The sequence below is a fragment of the Leptodactylus fuscus genome, chromosome 5, assembly GCF_031893055.1.
Source record: "Leptodactylus fuscus isolate aLepFus1 chromosome 5, aLepFus1.hap2, whole genome shotgun sequence".
NCBI lineage: Eukaryota > Metazoa > Chordata > Amphibia > Anura > Leptodactylidae > Leptodactylus > Leptodactylus fuscus.
In genome coordinates this window covers 216270453-216289858 of record NC_134269.1, presented here as the reverse complement: position 1 = coordinate 216289858, position 19406 = coordinate 216270453, and the positions used below count along the sequence as shown (strand labels likewise).

The following is a 19406-nucleotide window of genomic DNA, read 5'->3' as shown; positions in this document are numbered from 1 at the left end:
TCTATAGGTGCCCTAGTATGGATTTGTATTGTACTGACACATTTCCACCAGTCCTACTTTGGTAGTGATATTGTCCAGTTTGGTGTAAGGCTGCACCCCAAAATAATTCTTAGAAAGACACTTAACAATCGTGACCTCGGAGAAGTTGGAACATGACCGCCATAAGATCCCGCAGTTTCATAGGTTTATCTTTTGCTCCCCGCCCACTTCCTTTGACAACAATCGTTGCGATCTCTGAGCATTGAATAACCTTTCCTGCCACTTTATAACAATTAAAGCCGTATGTAGGATACAATGTAACAAACCTGCAGCTGGGTAACAGTACGCAGCACCTAGGAGTAGCAGTCACTGTAGACATCTTGTACCCTCTTGTCTCTTTCCAGGACATCTATTCTAAAGGCGTCATCCCCCTGACCTCTATAGAAATGGCTCGCTCCACCAAGGAGAACAAGTTTGAAGTAGTCACAAAACACAGGATTTTCGTCTTCCGTGCTGAAAGTGAAGGTGCGTATAGAGCAGACGGCGTACCGTAAGAATGACTACACCTAAATGGCTGCCACATGAATGCCAATAGCTATTCCGCCCTACTTCCCCGTACACATGCACACTTGGTTTGTATCTGTTCTCATGGAGCCCTGACTACAGTGAAATGTATGAGGGACCCACGAAAACTGGATCTAGGGAATATAGGTGTAGAGCTTTCTCTTTGGCCCCTTGAACTTGACTATCCGCAGATCTAAGGCTGGCCAACATGAGATATCATTGTGAGAATTAGCCATAAGTTGCGTTCACACGTGGCAGATTTTATTGCAAAAATTTCTGTATTTCTGCACGTTCCATTCAGATGAATGGAATTGACTTTTAACCGCTGCAATTTCTTTAACCCAATTTTCCAAAAGTAGTGCATGTGATCAGGATTTACATATGGAAAGTCTGCACCGAAATCCACCTGTTCTGTACATGCATGCAAATGTGCACAGAAAATCTGCACCCTATGGCAGTACATGTGCAGTTTTTGAAGACTGTGATAATGGGTTAGGGTATTATTTCCTGCTGTGAAGTCTGTGCAGGAATATCTGCATGTAATCCTGATCATGTGCATGTACCCTCAAAGGATTTTTAAAGGGGATGTCCAGTTTTATGATACTGATGTGGTGTCTACTGCCGCTCAGCTTCCATTCACTGCTATGGAGTTATGACACTGGAGGCTGCACTGAATAGCCAAATGGTGGGGGTCCGACACCCTTCACCCCCACTGATCGGTCTTCAATACCATGGAGGCTGCTCTGATTAGCCAAATGGTGGGGGTCCGACACCCTGCACCCCCACTGATAGGTCTTCAGTACTCTGGAGGCTGCTCTGAATAGCCAAATGGTGGGGGTCCGACACCCTGCACAATCACTGATCAGTCTTCAATACTCTGGAGGCTGCTCTGATTAGCCAAATGGTGGAGGTCCGACACCCTGCACCCCCACTGATCGGTCTTCAGTACTCTGGAGGCTGCTCTGATTAGCAAATGGTGGAGGTCCGACACCCTGCACCCCAACTGATCAGTCTTTAATATCCTGTTTTAGGCCGGGGCCCCACCCTGCAAAAATGCAGCATTTAAAATGCAACGTTTTACACAACCTGCAAAGTGGATCGGATTCCAGCTGATCCCATCCACGCATTGCAGAAAAATACGCACAACGGAAACCCTGCGATTTCTAAAACACGTGTTTTTGCAAATGGTAGCGTGTCAATTATACCTATGGAAACAGTGGTGTATAGGTATGATGCAAGCAGAATGTCTGCAGAGGTAAACTCTGGGATAAAAAACGTATTTCGTTCCTGCTGTGGACTTTTCCGCAGCGTTTTTTTTTTTTTTGCAATGACCGATCCTTTCCTTTACCTATGCATTAGCGTCTGCGAACTCCATAGTCGCCGCATTATAAAAAGAATATCAGATACAACTTATACCAGGATACAAATAGCCGCAGACTTGTGCACGTCCTCAGGGAGGATGCGGCCGATGTCTTGTGAGATCTTCCAGGGCTCCTCGGTTGCTTCCTGCTTCCTGATCTTTAATAGCTCCTCCATAGGATTTCCTGTTCCATGGTGCAGGATGTCTCTGGATTTTATAGGAAGAGTAGCTTCCCCCCCGAATGCAGCAGGTGACAGTATATTGTCATGGCCAGCTATTATGTAGTGCCCTCTGTTTATTTGGGGGGGTTCCTTTAAATCTTTAAGGCTTATTTTGGATGGGATACATAATAGGAAACGCGTTGGCCAGGATGCCGGGGCTCCGTTCCTGCCCCTTTGTGTTTATTGGGACGTTTCTGGTTTTCCAAGGACAGTTTGCTGAGATGGATATTATTAATATGTTACCCGTCTCCTGTATACTCCATGTATTTCACCTTCATACATTTCCTATCCCCACAGCACAGAGGAGTGAATGGTGCTCAACCATACAGAACCGGGTGAAAGAACAGCGTATGCTAAACCAACACCCTCGCTCCACCGGTATCTTCTCCAGGGCGGGCTACCTAGAGCTGAAAGGCTATAAGTCAAAAGTTTTTGCCGTCCTCACCGCGGATGAGTTATGGCTCCATAAAAATGAACAGGTAAGAGAAGACAAGATGTCAGACCCTGGAAGGTGTCTTCAAGATATTTCATTCTCTTAGGGTATGTTCACACTACTGTTATTACAGTCCTTTGCTGTCACCCGTCATAGGATGAGAGCAACAGACATTCACAGACACAGATGGAGCCCCCTCCCTTTGACTTTAATGTAAAAAAAAATTGGCGCTCACTGTACGTAAAAATCATGGCGGAATAAAGTGCCCACCTTTCATGACATGGGCGGTATTATATAATGCTATAAGGCTGACAGTGCACTGAATTCAGCACCTTCTCAGCATTGCCGGTATGTGCTCTGTTGCCAGAGATATGGGTGCAGTTAGTTTTGGCACCGATATCCCTTCACTGTCAGAAGGGCGGGCCTTACAGTCTAGTGTCACTGCTGGGCTTTTAGGAACGCCCTCCTGATAGTATATGGCTTGGGAAGAGTATTAATCGGGGGAGGGGTGCATTCCTCACAGCACGGTTGGCGACACTAGACTGTAAAGCTCGCCCTTCTGAAAGTGGAGGGATATTGGTGCAGGTAGTTTTGGCGCCGATATCCCTCCACTGTCTGAAGGGCGGGTCTTACAGTCTAGCGTCACTGCTGGGCTTTTAGGAACACCCCCTGACAGTACAAGGCTTGGGAAGAGTATTGTTCTGGGGGAGTTCCTCACAGCGCAGTGGCGACACTAGACTGTAAAGCTCGCCCTTCTGAAAGTGGAAGGATATTGGTGCAGGTAGTTTTGGCACCGATATCCCTCCACAGTCAGAAGAGCAGGCCTTACAGTCTAGCATCACTGCTGGGCTTTTAAGAATGCCCACCGTAACAGTACAAGGCTTGGGAAGAGTATTATTTGGAAGGGGGAGGGGGCGTTCCTCACAGCGCAATGGTGACACTAGACTGTAAGGCCTGCCCTTCTGACAGTGGAGGGATATTGGTGCAGTTACTTTTGGCTCTGATATCCCTCCACTGTCAGAAGGGCGGGCCTTACAGTCTAGCGTCACTGCTGGCCTTTTAGGAACGCCCCCCTGACAGTACAAGGCTTGGGAAGAGTATTGTTCGGGGGGCATTCCTCACAACGTAGTGGCGACACTAGACTATAAGGCCTGTGTTTCTGACAGTGGAGGGATATGACACCCTGACAGTACAAGGCTAGGGAAGAGTATTATTGGGGGGGGGGGGCGTTCCTCACAGAGCAGTGGTGACACTAGACTGTAAGGCCCTACACTTCTGACAGTGGAGGGATATCGGTGCCAAAACTAACATCAGTGATATCCCCGGAACCAGGACACAGACCAAGAAAGCTTACTAGAAGTATATAATACCGCCAGCGTCAGAGGACATGCAAGGTCCTCTATAAAGGTCCTCCGCTACATCTGGAAGTAATATTTATAGTAACGTTTATGATGTTTTTCTTGTAGTTTTTCAAAATGGGCATAGGAATGTTTGTGATCGAAATGCACGGCTCCACCATCCGAGACGGGCGCAACAAGACCTTTGAGTTGATCACGCCGCACAAAACTTTCAGGTAATGTTGGTTGTCACTTGTCTGACCCAGTGTTCGCCGGCTGTGGTGAGACTACAACTCCCAGCATGCACCGACAGCCTTCAGAGTCGTAGTCGGAGTCCATCATGGATGCACAGTCTTGAATGCAACCAGTAGGGAAGGTGTAGAAAGTAAAAATGCATTTATACTCTGCTGCATCGGTCTGGTCGATATGACGTCACCCTTACAGCTCTGTATACTGTATACAAACAAAGCAGCGGAGGTGACGGCCGCACAGGATCAGAGGGGAGGGGGCAGGTAAGTATCAGTGCATTTTGATCTTTTCCAACTTCCCTAAAGGTTGCATTCGAAATTTCTGATCTGTGACAACCCCTTTAATCTATACGTATGTATGTATATGCGTGTGTGAGCGTATACGGTTTTCCTTTGTTTCCAGCTTCACAGCAGAATCCGAGCGGGAGAAGAAGGAGTGGATGGAAGCCCTGCTCGAATGTATATCTGAGTCTCTCTCGGATTATGAGGTGGCCGAGAAGATTTGGTCCAACAAAACCAACAAGAACTGTGCGGACTGCAAAGCTTGCAACCCCGACTGGGCCTCCATAAACCTGTGTGTTGTCATATGCAAGCAGTGTGCAGGTCAGTGCAAGCCGGGGCCAGGTAGCGTACATTGTAATTCTACAAACCCATATAAATATATACAGTGTGTATACGGTATATATATATGTAATATTAATAGCGCCGTTTGAGTGTTCTGGAATTTCTCCCCCGCCGAGTCTTAGTCATAGCCAGACTTGTCTGATCGCTCCAGCTGTAGACTCTTCTTTCAAGTCTCACGTCTTGTGTTTGTTCTTCAGGTCAGCACAGAAGTCTGGGCACAAACATCTCCAAAGTGCAGAGTCTGAAACTAGACACCAGCATCTGGAGCAACGAGATCGTGCAGGTGCGAAACGTCTCTGCTTAGAGAGTGGGAGAAGTGCAAGTAGTAAGGAGCGGGTTGTAGTAAGTAGTGAATGGGTTTGAAAACTGACCGCCGGGTTTCCGTCCCCTGTCAGAAGATGGAAACCCGCCGGATCGGCTAAAGCTGGTGTGAATCCGCCCTTAGCCTTACGGTTAAACGGTGCAAACTCAGACTGGACAGTCTTGACGTTCCATCTTTATAATTGAAGATGTTTAATGACACTTACAGCTGTTTATTATCCTGGGGAATGATCGAGCCAACCGGTTCTGGGCAGCGCGCGTCCCGCCGTCCGAGGTCCTTCATCCCGATGACTGTATAGAACATAGACGAGACTTCATAGCCCATAAGTACCGCGATGGCAAGTTCAGAAGTCCTCACCCTCATTACGGCACTCAGGAGGAGATACTCAAGGTATATATTGTATATATAGTACAGCTGAGTGTAAGAAACCTCAGATTGAGTTTCGGGATGGTCCATGATGGTTTGTTTACCGCTACACCAAGCTGCCTAAAGACTGCAGTAGTTCTGTGATGTCACTAGACTTAGGGATCGGGGTCCACATCCTTCTATAGCTTGTCATGTCTTCCAGGCGCTCTGCACTGCTGTTTCCGGACCGAACTTACTAAAGACGGTGATGCAGTTCTTCTCCGATGCGGAATCGGTGGCGGATCCCCTCGATGGCTCCGCCCTCTCCCTGCAGTCGTCTGAGAACTGGAGAGCGAGCACCCACAGCATAAATGGTAATGACCTCAGCGGCCGACTCTCACTTCCTGTGAACCTTCTGTAAAATAGGACGGTGATGTCAGCACGAGCTAGTATCTCTATTTACAGTACCATGTGAAGTTTCAGGAGGCTTCCCCTTCTGCAAACGTGTAGGACCACACATTGGGGAATTGCATAGCTAGCACTTACCTAGTATGGTCACCATACTTACTGTCAGTAGCCAGGTAGCCAGGCTTGCACACCGATGTGTACTTACCATGCAGCTGCTATGGGACCCCTGGGGAAAGGGGGTCTGTCCCTGATCATCTGGTTCCTGACATAGGTTCATTGCACTTTCCTATGGCCGCCACTAGGGGTAGCCCAATGTAAGGACATTTTTACAGCTTTCAATGGTAATTGTATTCATTCCTTTGCACTGAGCTCCCCCTAGTGGTGACAAGGCATGTCAAACATAGCAATGTTTGGTACACCACCATAAAATGTCACCTTTTTCTTAAAAGTGGGGCTGTACTCAGCCCTTAGCTTAATAGCTGAAAGCTACCATAATCTATGCCAGCCGCTAGTAAAAGTAGCTTTCAGTTTCTTGATAACTTTGGTGCATTTCAGTGCAAAACAACTGTTCACTAAGACTGGCATACTATATGCCAGTCTTAATAAATCGGACTATGGTGTTCGGAATGAGTACCAAATTAATTGGAGGCCAGGGAAGGTGTAAAGTAAAAAAATAAATCATACTCACCTGTCCCTGCTCGCTACCGCTTTGGTCTCACTCTGGTGCCTGGACGCTGGAAGTCCTCAGCATGGTCTTAGTCCGGGTTCACACTGAGTATTTTGGTTCGTAATGTGGAATGTAGACGCTGCGGGAGGTTTTGTGGGCCGTCTACGCTCCCATTGTTTTCAATGGGAGCCGGTACCGTATACGCGGCGCTATTTTGCGCCCGTGATTTTGTGCCGGCCGCAAAATAGCGCCGCATATACGGTACTGGCTCCCATTAAAAACAATGGGAGCGTATACGGCCCGCAAAAGCTCCCGCGGCATCTACGTTCCACATTCCGAACCAAAATACTCCGTGTGAACCTGGCCTTAGAAAGAACGTTGCAAGACAAAAGGACAGCGGCGGTGGACAACACAATGCCAAGGACATGAATACTATATAATATATCCGGCAGACACCGCAGGGGGATGTGAGACGACTAGAACATGCAATGCTGAGAAATCTGTAGCATAGTGCCAGGCTCCTAGGAGTTCATGCCCATACAAGGGAAATCAAGGCTACATCTAAATATTCCTTTATACGATTCCTCCTGAAACAAGGGCTCATTGTCATAGTGTTACGTGCTGCCGACAGGGGGCTGTCCTAGGGCATGTGACCCCCTCCCCGAATTCTCCGTAATAGTGACTGCAATAAATCCTTTACATCTGATTCATAGAAAGTGACTCATATCCCTTATTATCCTGAGAGATGCGGAGACAATAGCCGGGGTGTCTTACATTCAGTGTTATAGAATAAAAGCTAAATCTACAAAACACTGCATGTATAATATGAATAATTCATAGAATAAAAACTCCTGTGGTTTAGGTTTACTCCCTCCGAAGATGCTGGCTGCTTTCATGGTGTCTATATATTCCAGGAATGATCTAGAAAGATTTCGAATTCTGCCTCAATTTTCTGCACAAGGATTGTAAAGATTGCAATTGTAGTCCTGCACGACTCAGTGTCGAGCGACGCAATTGCTAGGGGAGCTTGGTCGCGTGTAATATACAGTCGTGCAGGGTTGGATATTTGTGCAATTATCAGATTGCACCATAGAATAATTGACTTATTTTGTCGCACGACTTTTTTGACAAATGTTGTAACCCGGAGCCTTGTAATAGAGGGCCTGATGTCTCTTGCATAGTCAAAGAATTGCTGCAGTTATGGCGCCCCCTGGTGTCGTTTTGGTGCTCTGTGTTAGGACTTCCAATGCAGAATCCATAATGGGACCCCTGTATACCCCGTGCCATGAGATATCATGTGTTATAGGGCCCCTCCATGCCTGGAGCCCGCACGCCCTATAGCTACGCCCCTGGCGCTATCACTCCAGGTATATAATAACTGAATGATATAAAATCCCCTCGTCCTCTCCTACACCACACACTAATATTCGTAGAATTGACGTTATCTTATTTATTACCAATAGTATTTGCCGCATGATTGCATTTTATTTCGTGTTGTATTTCTATAGCGGAGGGAATGCTGCCGGACGACGACAATCAGGCGAGAGTCTATGACGAGATCATGCAGCCCGTGGTGCATTCTGGGTACTTGAACAAAGCCGCCGTGGTCAGCAAGACGTTCACGTTGAAGAAGATGAAAGACGGTAAAGGACACGGCGGGTTTTCTATAATTGGTTTAAGAGATGGAAAATAATGACAGGAGGAACAACTGACCGGTGTCTGATATAAAGGAGGACTTTCAGTATGGACACCCGGCGGTGTTGTTTCAGTGGCCCATCTTACTATTGTTCGAGTCCCTCGGCGGACCCGAATGACAGAGAGCCTGCCACTAGTGTGCCTCATTGTACCACTCAGTCACGTGGCAAAGCTGGGTCACCAGAGTGATCGGCTGATCGGTCACTTCCTGTGCGCCAAGACGGACCAGGAAGTAGAATTGAAGTGGAACGAGAGCGGCGGCGAATCGGTTTGGCATTTTGCCTATAACCTGTTATATCCACGGACCGCACCCCACTCACCCTGCTTATTTGCGAGTGCTGTGTTGTACGTGGTTCATCCGATTTTTTTTTTCCCCAATTTTTCCCTTTCCTATACTCGCTATATCTTTGGGTCTGTGAAAAAAACAGGACGACACACAGATAAAATTGACTATTGTTCATATACACTGACCCATAGCCTGGCATTGATGTGATATACCCGTAAATAATCCGCACTCCTATACATGAATAGAAATCCCTTAAACCCCCCTAAGGGAAGGAATCGCAACGGTGCCGACACAAAGCGTACAAGGGAAAAGATCGTAATGTATAGCGACCACTCAGAATAACGCCATCCGACACGCGTTTCATCCCGTGGAGCCAGAACGGTCTAAAAGCAAAATCGTCTTAGTTGCCCACAGCAACCAATCATAACGTGGCTTTCATTTTTAAGGCACAGAGTATGAAAAGAAATCGGTTGAATTGGACAACAAAGGCCGTTTTGCTTTCGGTCCATTTTAATAAATCCGCCCCAGTCTTTTTTGTGTCCTGGCACGTGGTGGTGTAAGGACACCGGACGCCTCCTGATACCGCCCTCATCTATCCGTAGATATATTTCGTCGTCAAACATCGTGGACACTGCCATCTCAGGCTTTACGGCCTACACTACTGAGGCCGGCACCCGGGCCCTGCGGCCTCCTAGCTGCTATCTCCTTGGAGTTCTGCACTTTACACTTCACCGCTCACGCTCATTATAAACCATAAAGATTTTAGTCATCGAGGTATTGACGATACGTATATTTTTTTCGCACTTAGAATTTCACAAGCAGTGGTGCGTCCTGGAGCGATCCCTCCTATTCTACGAAAACGACAAAAGCTCGGAACAAATCGGAAGGATTGATCCACCCGAAGTTGTCTGTCTGGGGGTTAATAAGGTGGACACGTTACAGAGCCCCGCACCCGTGGAAAGGTAACAACCCAGATGGTCACATGTAGAAGTGGAAAAGATGGGTGAACCAACCTTATCGGATTAGGAGGCTGCCTTAGGGAGGGTTCACACGGAGTAAAGTGCCGCGTGATGTGGCACGTCTACACCGCGTGAGCTTTTGCGGGCCGTATACGCGGCGCTATTTTGCGGCCGTGATTTTGCGACCGCAAAATAGCGCCGCGTATACGATCCACGCTCCCATTGAAATCAATGGGAGCGTATATGGCCCGCAAAAGCTCACGCGGCGTAGACATGTCACATCACGCGGCACGTTACTCCGTGTGAACCCTCCCTTAAAGGGAACCGTTCAGCCTATTATCCGAGCCCCGTACCTATATCAAACTGAGTTCTACCCTTGTGAATGGCTGCCTCCATTGCCGAAATATTGCTATATTTGTCAATGCACGAATTACCTGTTAGGAGCAATGAGGGCGTTGCTGTATAACTCTTTGGAGCAACAGCAACGCCCTCATCGCTCCAAAGAGCTCATTTGATTGACCAAAATGGTGATAGTTTGACGACAAAGGCAAGGGGAAAAATCACATTTAATTGAGGTGACCCTAACCTATCTATCTTCAGGGCTGGGTTGTTGTGACACTCCCTTTAAGAGGGTATTCTAAATACAGACCTTTAAGACACAGTCGGAAGTGCCAGCATTGTCAGTAGATATCATGTAGATACACTTAAAGGGGTTGACCCATAATCAACGCTCACCTCTCCACTGGGGGTCCAACCCCACCAATCATGAGACTGGAGAGAATCCCTTTAATTTGGCATTTCTTCCTCTAGTCTTAAAGGGGCGTTTAATTACATGTGTTAACCCCTGCAGAAGCTTAAAAATAACAAACTCTGTATAATCTAGATCAGGGGTCAGGAACCTTCGGCACTCCGTCTGCTGCAAAACTACAACTCCCAGCATGCTCCATTCACTTCCATGAGTGTTCCTTGAACAGCAGAGCAAGGATGCATGCTGGGAGTTGTAGTTGTACAACAGGTTGCTGACCCCTGCTCTAGAATATTTGACAGGTCACATTGATGGTTCAGGGTAACAACTCATTAAGAGGGGAGTTGATTTAGTTCTCTTTCCACCGGTTATTCCTGCCAATGGACCTGGGAATTCCGGGCAAGTCACGACCCCTCGATCATGTGATCCGAATCTGGGGTCACTCTGCCTCCAAAGCTACTCCACCACCTCCTCAGGTAATTGTAATATATTCGGATTGCATGAGCGGGGTTCACCACTTAGCCAGAATTCCCAGGTGCACCGGGACAGGTAAGTCAGACAGTCCCCGGAATACTCCTTTAACATTACAAGCTATGGTAGAGAGTAGGGATGTCCGGGGTAAGTGGATCTCACTCTCCAATATGTCTCATAGATTCTCCTTTTGTGTTTTAGATTCCGCTTCACTTTTGAGATTTTTCTCACATCGGAGAAAGTTCACCAGTTTGGGACCGACGCTGCGGAAACCCTCCAGACCTGGAGCACCGCTATAGGGAAGGTGAGCGAGCCATTTCACCATTACCGCTGCCGTTCATGGACGACTCTGAGCCCCTGACCGACCATGTTCTCCTGTCCATGCAGTGGTTCACCCCCATCAGCTGTCACTGCCTGTTGGGCTACGAGTTCCAGCGTGTGGGCAGGCTGCGTTATAAGGCCATGCTGAACCCCGACCAGTGGATGGAAGGATTTTTCCTATTGCAGAAATGGCATCTTTTCCTCTGCCCCGAGGAGCAAGGAGCAGCAGAAGACAGCATCAACCTGCGTCGCCTCCAGGAGCTCAGTAAGAGGCCGAGCCGTCAGACATAGACTGAAGCGCCATTAGATGTGGTTATTAGCGTCATGTAGATGAGACCGTAGGCTGTCCATACACATCAGACAACGATTGGCCGCTCCTATGAACCCACCATCCACATAAACAAGGAGACCACCCAATTGGGGGCAGTGTAGAAAAATGTATTGAGTCGGGGCAAAATAGGAATCGGTGGGGGCCACACGGTGGCTCAGAGGTTAGCACTGCAGCCTTGCAGCACTGGAGTTCTGGTGTTCAAATCCCACTAAGGGCATAAAACCATCTGCAAGGAGTTTGTATGTTCTCCCCGTGTCTGCATGGATTTCCATCCCATACTCCAAAATAAAGACATACTGATAGGTAAAAATGTACATTGTGAGCTCTATGTGGGGCTCACAAACTACATAAAAAAAAAAAATAGGAATCGGTCAATACAACCCAATGGTTGGTCATTGTATTATTATAACTGACCATTGGCCGAAATTGGCCTAAACAGCCAACTAAACTCTTATGTGTATGGCCACCTTTAGACGCCATATTGGAATACACGTTTGGCTTTGAGTAATGGCGAAGTGACGCCAATGTACAAAGATGTGATTAGGGTTGAGCCGATCTTGAGATTTCAGGATCGATTTTAAAATCCGATTTCCAGCCGATTGCAATCGTGAAATTTGCTCAATCGCCGATCGGATCCGATCTTTTCCTATCCCGATCGTTCAACCCTAGTCAATGCTTCTCTATGGAAAAAGTCACTCTTAGGGTTGAGCCGATCTTGAGATTTCAAAATCCGATTTCCGATCATTTTCCAGCCAATCGTGAAATTTGCTCGATCGCCGATCGGGATCCGATCTTTTCCAATCCCGATCGCTCAACCCTTGATTTGATGCTTTTCCTACTACTCTAGAAATAAAATGATGGCCGTATCTTTCCTTTTTTTCCCCCTATTACAGCCGTAGCGCCCGTGACGGAAAATTCCGAAAAAAAAGACGTCTTAATTCTTGTAGAAAAAGGAAGGTAAGTTCTGCTTTACAGTGTGAACACGACGCTATAGAGGAAATATCTGCCACCTAGTGGCCAAAGTTCAGAATTACAGATGGAGGTCACAGCTGTGATTGCGTACATCCAATACTTTATAATACCTTAAAGGGGTTTTCCTATATTTTTAATGGTCGACAAACTTATACATGGGAAACCTTTAGCCATATACAATCCCCATAAGCGGCTTCCATTCCCTTTGGAATAAGTTTCTCTCCCACATTGTGTTTTTTCTTCCTCTCCCAAGGACGTTGTACCTGCAAGGATTTACACGTGCGGACTTCTTAGCGTGGAGCAGCGATATCCAGGCGGCCGCGTGCAGCGGAGGAAACATGTTACGTGATCAGCAGCTCAGTAGGAATGACATCCCCATTATTGTAGACAGCTGCATTGCCTTCCTGACTCAGTATGGTGAGCCGTCTATGCGTTACGTTTATATGGCGTATAAGAATAACTTTATAGGTCTTTTTCATTGGACGTCTTCAGATGCCACAAATATAGACGTAGAGCCATGGAGCCCCCTATGGCAAGTTGTAAGGGGCCATAAATATCATATGGGTTGCCGGCCGGCAGCACGTGTTAGCAGTTTGGGTCTACCTATACTATACACAGGGGTCAGTTTCGTACACATAACTACAACTCTGTTCCCATTGATTCCAATGGCACCGCCGCCTGGCCAACTGCTTCGTTCTGCACACTGTATAGTAGGAGCATCAGATCCAGACGATCCTTCCAGGGTCAGTTGTCGGCCTCCACCGATCTGATATCTATGGCCTATCCTAAGGATAGATCATAACTAACATAATCCTGGCCAACCCCTTGAACCTCTTCCCAGGTCTCTGCCATGAGGGAATTTACCGTAAAAATGGCGCCAAGTCTCGGATAAAGCTCCTGATGGACGAGTTCCGCAAAGATGCCCGAAATGTTAAATTACGCATCAGTGATAACTTCATCGAAGATGTGACTGATGTGCTGAAGAGGTTCTTCAGGGAGTTGGACGATCCCATTTTTACAACAGAACTTCACTCGCAGTGGAAAGAGGCCGCAGGTAATGTACTGCGTGGTTGGTGGGATGTAAGAGCGTTGCGTCCGGTACCGTTATCCTAATACCGATGGTTGTGGCCAGGAGATCAATACAACAGTCAGCAACTATTCTCAATGTGATGTCTATAGCGGCCACTTAGTAAAGGTATGATGTATAGTCTTAGTCTATATAGGCCTCCCCTGCCTTCTGCTTGGCAGCTCTTACAAAGCAGGAAAAAGAAGATGTTTGAGGTTAGAAATACACTGGAGATTCTGCACACAGCACTCACTGATAGGCAGTAAAAGTCAGTAGAATTCCTCCGAGTTGCTCTGCCTCCTCCCTGGATAAGCTATACATGTAGTGTCGTATACATCTAATAGGAGGCAGAGGGACCGTGCCTATGGTAGCTGCCGTCTATATTTTCGGTGTTACCGTTACCGAGTATTCACTTTTTCTCTTATTTTTCAGAATTTTCCGAGAAGTCCAAAAGACTGGAGAAATACCAGGAGTTAATAAATATCCTTCCAAAAGTCAACCGGGCTACCCTGGCGGCTCTGATCGGCCACCTCTACCGGTAATGACCCTGACGAAGATCCTCCGCGCCCCATTCTGTACCTCTCCCCATATTCACTTATTTTTTTGGCTTTCCCAGGGTCCAGAAATGTGCCGGCCTGAACCAGATGTGCACCAAGAACCTGGCCCTGTTATTTGCCCCCAGTTTATTCCAGACCGAGGGAAAGGGAGAACACGAGGTGAAGATCATGGAGGATCTGATTGACAACTACGCCAGCGTCTTCTTCGTAAGCGGCCTTCTCCTTTAATGGACGTTTTATCTAGAACCTGAGACCGGGAGTATGGACGGAGGTAGACATCTTTTCTTTCTCTTCCAGATTGATGAAGAACAAGTGACGCAGATGGATTTAGAGAACAGCCTGATCACGACCTGGAAAGACGTCCAGGTAATGAGCGGCGGAGCAGGGGGCGGCCATAGCTGACGTCTCGTGTAAAGAAAAGCGCTCGTCTAATAACACAACAAGACGCAAAGTTCAGCTTCTGTCTTCTCTTCCCTCCACAGTTGTCACAAGCCGGAGATCTCATCATAGAGGTTTACTTGGAAAGGAAGGAGCAAGATTGTTGTGTCACCTTAAAGGTCAGTGAGATGTGTAGGCCTCTTAAAGGGGTGGTCCAGGACCTTGATATCGAGCTCCTCTTCCTCTTCTCAAGAAGTGACGTCACTTCCTTTGTCACATGGCCATGCCGCGGCCTAATCGCCTTCGGATGACTGCAGCATGGCTGTGTGGTCAACAGATGTGAGGTCACTTCCTTTGGTCACATGGCCATGCCGCGGCACATGCTCCTTCAGATGACTGCAGCATGGCGGTGTGGTCTACAGGTGTGAGGTCACTTCTTGAGAAGAAGAAGAGGAGCTCAATATCATAGTCCTGGACAAAACTGTCGGCGAGAGCTGACCACAAGATCACCACCGTGTCTCTGTGGGGCCAGAGGGCAGGGCGTACGTTTTCTATGGGTCACATTATTAAAGGGTCGTTCCCCGTTAGGTTTCTCCAATCATGACGGCGGAAGAGCTCACCAATCAGGTCCTGGATATGCGAAATATTCCGGCCAGCACCGACATCTGGTTGACCTTTGAAGTCTTTGAAAATGGCGAACTGGGTGAGTGTTGAAATGAAGGGTGCAGCCTCGACCACACCGGGGGCGGCCATCACACCCAGCCATGGAGTCTGAAGGGGTCACGTAAAAGAACAACAATGTTGTAATAGACACATATAGATGGGGGTCTATTACAGATTTTGCATTGGAGCCCACAAGGTACAAGTTATCTGGCCGTACATAAAAGACCCCTCCTTTGATTGACAGCCATCTTTGCCAATTCCCCCACACACTTCTCTCAATGCCAGTACAAAAGTATGATGTGTTAAGACATACCCGACCCTGCTGTCCCCTGACATGGAGGGGGCCCTGTTACACCTAAAGCGGCAGCGACATCCTAAATACAGACAACAGACATCCTCTCAGTATAGCGAGGCCTACTCTTATATAGGCAATGATAGCTTTGGGATTACATTGATGTATTTGCACTGATTTACCTCCTTCCTTTATATAGAGAGACCCTTACACCCCAAGGAGAGAGTCCTAGAGCAAGCCCTACAGTGGTGCAAGTTGGCTGAGCCCAGTTCGGCCTTTCTGCTGGTGAAGAAGATCTCCTTTGGGGAAGGAAGTTGTCTATTTACAGGTAAACAGAGCCTCGGCCTGCACACGCGTTCATATGGATGAGGCCTTAGCTCTGTATTAATCTCATTGCAAAAAAATAATATTGTGATTATTTCTTATCAGGTGCAAAAAGAGAGACCCCGAAATGTGGCCTCCTGAAGTGCAGAGAGGAATCGCCGAAGCTCCTGGGCAGCAAGTTCCAAGACAGATACTTTGTGATCAGGGATCGGAAGCTGCTGCTCCTTAAGGAGAAGAAGGTAAGGAGTCATCTACAGGTCACTGGCGCTTTATACAGTACTATTACCGCCTGCACATGGCGCTGCTCCGCCGCATCACTGTCATCTGTACTTTCTGATGCTTCAGATAGAAAGTGCAAGCTCAGCAAAATACTGCACAGTGGATGGACAGTCTAAGGCCACGTTCACATGGTCAGTATGTGGTTGGCCAAACCCAGGAATGGGTCCAATACACAGAGGCAAAGGCAATCTATCCATTACTGAAAATCCAGGGTTCAGAGAATAGAATAGCTCCCATGTATCTGCACATGTATCCACACATGTTTCCGCTCATGTATCCGCTCATGTATCCGCTCATGTATCTGCTCATGTATCTGCTCATGTATCTGCTCATGTATCCGCTCATGTATCCGCTCATGTATCCGCACATGTATCAGCGTGTGTTTCCGCTCATGTATCCGCACATGTATCTGCTCATGTATCTGCTCATGTATCTGCTCATGTATCCGCTCATATATCCGCTCATGTATCCGCTCATGTATCCGCTCATGTATCCGCACATGTATCCGCTCATGTATCCGCTCATGTATCTGCTCATGTATCTGCTCATGTATCTGCTCATGTATCCGCTCATGTATCCGCTCATGTATCTGCTCATGTATCTGCTCATGTATCTGCTCATGTATCTGCTCATGTATCCGCTCATGTATCCGCACATGTATCAGCGTGTGTTTCCGCACATGTATCTGCTCATGTATCTGCTCATGTATCTGCTCATGTATCTGCTCATGTATCCGCTCATGTATCCGCTCATGTATCCGCTCATGTATCCACTCATGTATCCGCTCATGTATCCGCTCATGTATCCGCTCATGTATCTGCACATGTATCCACTCATGTAGCTGCGCATGTATCCGCTCATGTATCCGCTCATGTCTCCGCTCATGTATCCGCACATGTATCTGCACATGTATCCGCTCATGTATCCGCTCATGTATCTGCACGTCTCCGCTCATGTATCTGCACATGTATCCGCTCATGTATCTGCACGTCTCCGCTCATGTATCTGCACATGTATCCACTCATGTATCTGCACATGTCTCCGCTCATGTATCCGCTCATGTATCTGCACATGTATCCGCTCATGTATCTTGCACGTCTCCGCTCATGTATCTGCACATGTATGTGCACATGTCTCCGCTCATGTATCTGCTCATGTATCCGCGCATGTATCCTCTCATGTATCTGCACATGTCTCCGCTTATGACTCCGCTCATGTATCCGCTCATGTCTCCGCTCATGACTCCACACATGTATCCGCGTATGCACCAAGATTATTCTGACATTTCCTTCCTTTATCTTACAGAGCGCCAAACCAGAGAGAGAATGGTCACTTGAAAACGCCAAAATTTATATGGGAATTCGGAAAAAGCTGAAACCTCCGACCCCGTAAGAGTTTCCTTTATTTAGAGTCTACGTTTATAGCGGACCGGTCAGTTGTCTTATGTTTAAGGAAGTCCACACCAAAATGGCTTCCAGACCCCATCTCTGCTTGTAGGGTAACTACAATCTTGCTCCAGGTTCTCTCCTGCGCTCCGTTCTTTGGGGACCTGCACAAACCCGCAGACCCCATAGACTATCATTGGGTCCACTGGGTTTCCAGCCAAAAAATGTGGTGAGAAAAGTTCTTCTCGCAGGACTTTTCTCTCCACATTTTTCAAGCGGATTCAGGGACGGAATCCCCCAATGGAAATCAAGCGCTAGTGAGAACCCCGCGTTTGGGCAGAACCCACTCGGAGATCAGGCAAATAGAAATGTCCGACCTCTATTGAAACGAATGAGATTCTCCTGCAAAAATTCTACCGTATTAACCTGCCCTAAGGCTCAGAATAAAGTTGAAAAACCTGAGGTTACTCTTACTAGTGACACGTACTAACTGCAATTCTTACATTTGTCCACTAGGTGGGGCTTTACGATCTACATGGATAAGCAGCAGTTGTGAGTATTATACGATGTATTGCAGTGACTAGTCCGAACCTCATGTGTCTGTATCTGATATTGGCGCTCAGTGCTATGGCTTGTGCAGCCGGTGGTGTCATTTTCGTGCCGCTCCAGGTCCTGCCTTTGCCCCCTATGGCCTGACACCGTGTGATCACATTGGGCAGGAAAGTTTTTTCTGCACCTTTTGAGTCTTGCATTGCGGCCATCGCTAGTGTGAAGGGTCCCTGTCATTCCGATTGGGCAGCCCAGGCTTTACCTGGGGGGTGTCGGATAAGTTTGAGTCACGTGAGCCCAGCGGGATACCTGCGTGAACAGAACGACTACTGTCTGCAACCACGGCGCTGCTTCTCTCTCGCTCTTAGAAGGTTGCTGAGCGTTGCAAAACTGCTGTAAATTGAGCAACTGCTGTGTCTGCTGTTAACTATTTCTGTGCTGAAAACTCCCTCAGTACGAGATGCACAAGTGAGTGTCACCTTTCGCTGAACTTCATCACGCAGGGACCCGGCCCCTGATCTTGGCTAGGCCGGGTAAGGGGGTCGCCCTGATATTCCTGGCCCCCTTACACATTGATTTAGGTTCTAGTTCTGGTGCCTAAGTTTCTGTATAATCTGTTGCTCGCTGAGGAAGGAACGTGCCCTGGTAAGGGTAACGGTGCACATCGCAGCTGCGGTGCGACTAACCACACGCAACTGAAATCCTGCCAAACCAATAGCCACAGGATGTTGTAGATTGTGCAACCATTGTGAGCAGGTGGACAGGGTTTGGTTAGACACAGCTTGAGCACTATAGGTGCCGGCACCCTGATTTTCTCATAGTGATGGCGGTATTTGATAGCACTGTAAGTCTTATCTGTTTCCATTTTGCAGGTGTTTATGTTGCGCAGCGCAAGCGGAGATGTGGGACTGGATCACAAGTATTCTCAAGGCTCAGGTAATAATCCTGCGGGTTCTCAGAAGTGAAAATAAAGGAAGCAACAGCTAATATAAAGGTTCCCACCCAGTGGTGTAACTAGGAACAGTGGGGCCCCGTGGCGAACTTTTGACATTATGCCCCATAGTGGCCCCTGCACACAGTATTATCCCCCATAGTGGCCCCCGCACACAGTATTATCCCCCATAGTGGCCCCTGCACACAGTATTATGTCCCATAGTGGCCCCTGCACACAGTATTATGCCCCATAGTGGCCCCCGCACACAGTATTATCCCCCATAGTGGTCCCTGCACACAGTATTATGTCCCATAGTGGTCCCTGCACACAGTATCATGTCCCATAGTGGCCCCTGCACACAGTATTATCCCCCATAATGGCCTCTGCACACAGTATTATGCCCCATAATGGCCTCTGCACACAGTATTATGCCCCATAGTGGCCCCTGCACACAGTATTATGCCCCATAGTGGCCCCTGCACACAGTATTATCCCCTATAGTGGCCCCTGTACACAGTATTATGTCCCATAGTGGCCCCTGCACACAGTATTATGCCCCATAGTGGCCCCTGCACACAGTATTATGTCCCATAGTGGCTCCTGCATACAGTATTATGTCCCATAGTGGCCCCTGCACACAGTATTATCCCCCATAGTGGTCCCTGCACGCAGTATTATGCCCCATAGTGGC

General features: G+C 47.7%; 1 protein-coding gene across 1 annotated transcript in view; it reads left to right on the top strand.

The window, feature by feature from the left end:
- ARAP3 (ArfGAP with RhoGAP domain, ankyrin repeat and PH domain 3) overlaps nucleotides 1-19406 on the top strand; it is a 50921-nt gene that overhangs the window by 17791 nt on the left and 13724 nt on the right. Inside the window, exons 7-30 of the mRNA XM_075275422.1 lie at nucleotides 384-504; nucleotides 2422-2603; nucleotides 4024-4130; nucleotides 4546-4745; nucleotides 4964-5049; nucleotides 5296-5478; nucleotides 5657-5807; nucleotides 8017-8151; nucleotides 9298-9451; nucleotides 10866-10968; nucleotides 11052-11250; nucleotides 12210-12273; nucleotides 12542-12705; nucleotides 13130-13342; nucleotides 13787-13892; nucleotides 13971-14118; nucleotides 14209-14277; nucleotides 14394-14468; nucleotides 14878-14992; nucleotides 15444-15572; nucleotides 15674-15807; nucleotides 17153-17235; nucleotides 17749-17784; nucleotides 18654-18717. Coding sequence (XP_075131523.1) covers nucleotides 384-504; nucleotides 2422-2603; nucleotides 4024-4130; nucleotides 4546-4745; nucleotides 4964-5049; nucleotides 5296-5478; nucleotides 5657-5807; nucleotides 8017-8151; nucleotides 9298-9451; nucleotides 10866-10968; nucleotides 11052-11250; nucleotides 12210-12273; nucleotides 12542-12705; nucleotides 13130-13342; nucleotides 13787-13892; nucleotides 13971-14118; nucleotides 14209-14277; nucleotides 14394-14468; nucleotides 14878-14992; nucleotides 15444-15572; nucleotides 15674-15807; nucleotides 17153-17235; nucleotides 17749-17784; nucleotides 18654-18717 — 3021 coding nt within the window. The remainder of the gene's footprint in view (nucleotides 1-383; nucleotides 505-2421; nucleotides 2604-4023; nucleotides 4131-4545; nucleotides 4746-4963; nucleotides 5050-5295; nucleotides 5479-5656; nucleotides 5808-8016; nucleotides 8152-9297; nucleotides 9452-10865; nucleotides 10969-11051; nucleotides 11251-12209; nucleotides 12274-12541; nucleotides 12706-13129; nucleotides 13343-13786; nucleotides 13893-13970; nucleotides 14119-14208; nucleotides 14278-14393; nucleotides 14469-14877; nucleotides 14993-15443; nucleotides 15573-15673; nucleotides 15808-17152; nucleotides 17236-17748; nucleotides 17785-18653; nucleotides 18718-19406) is intronic.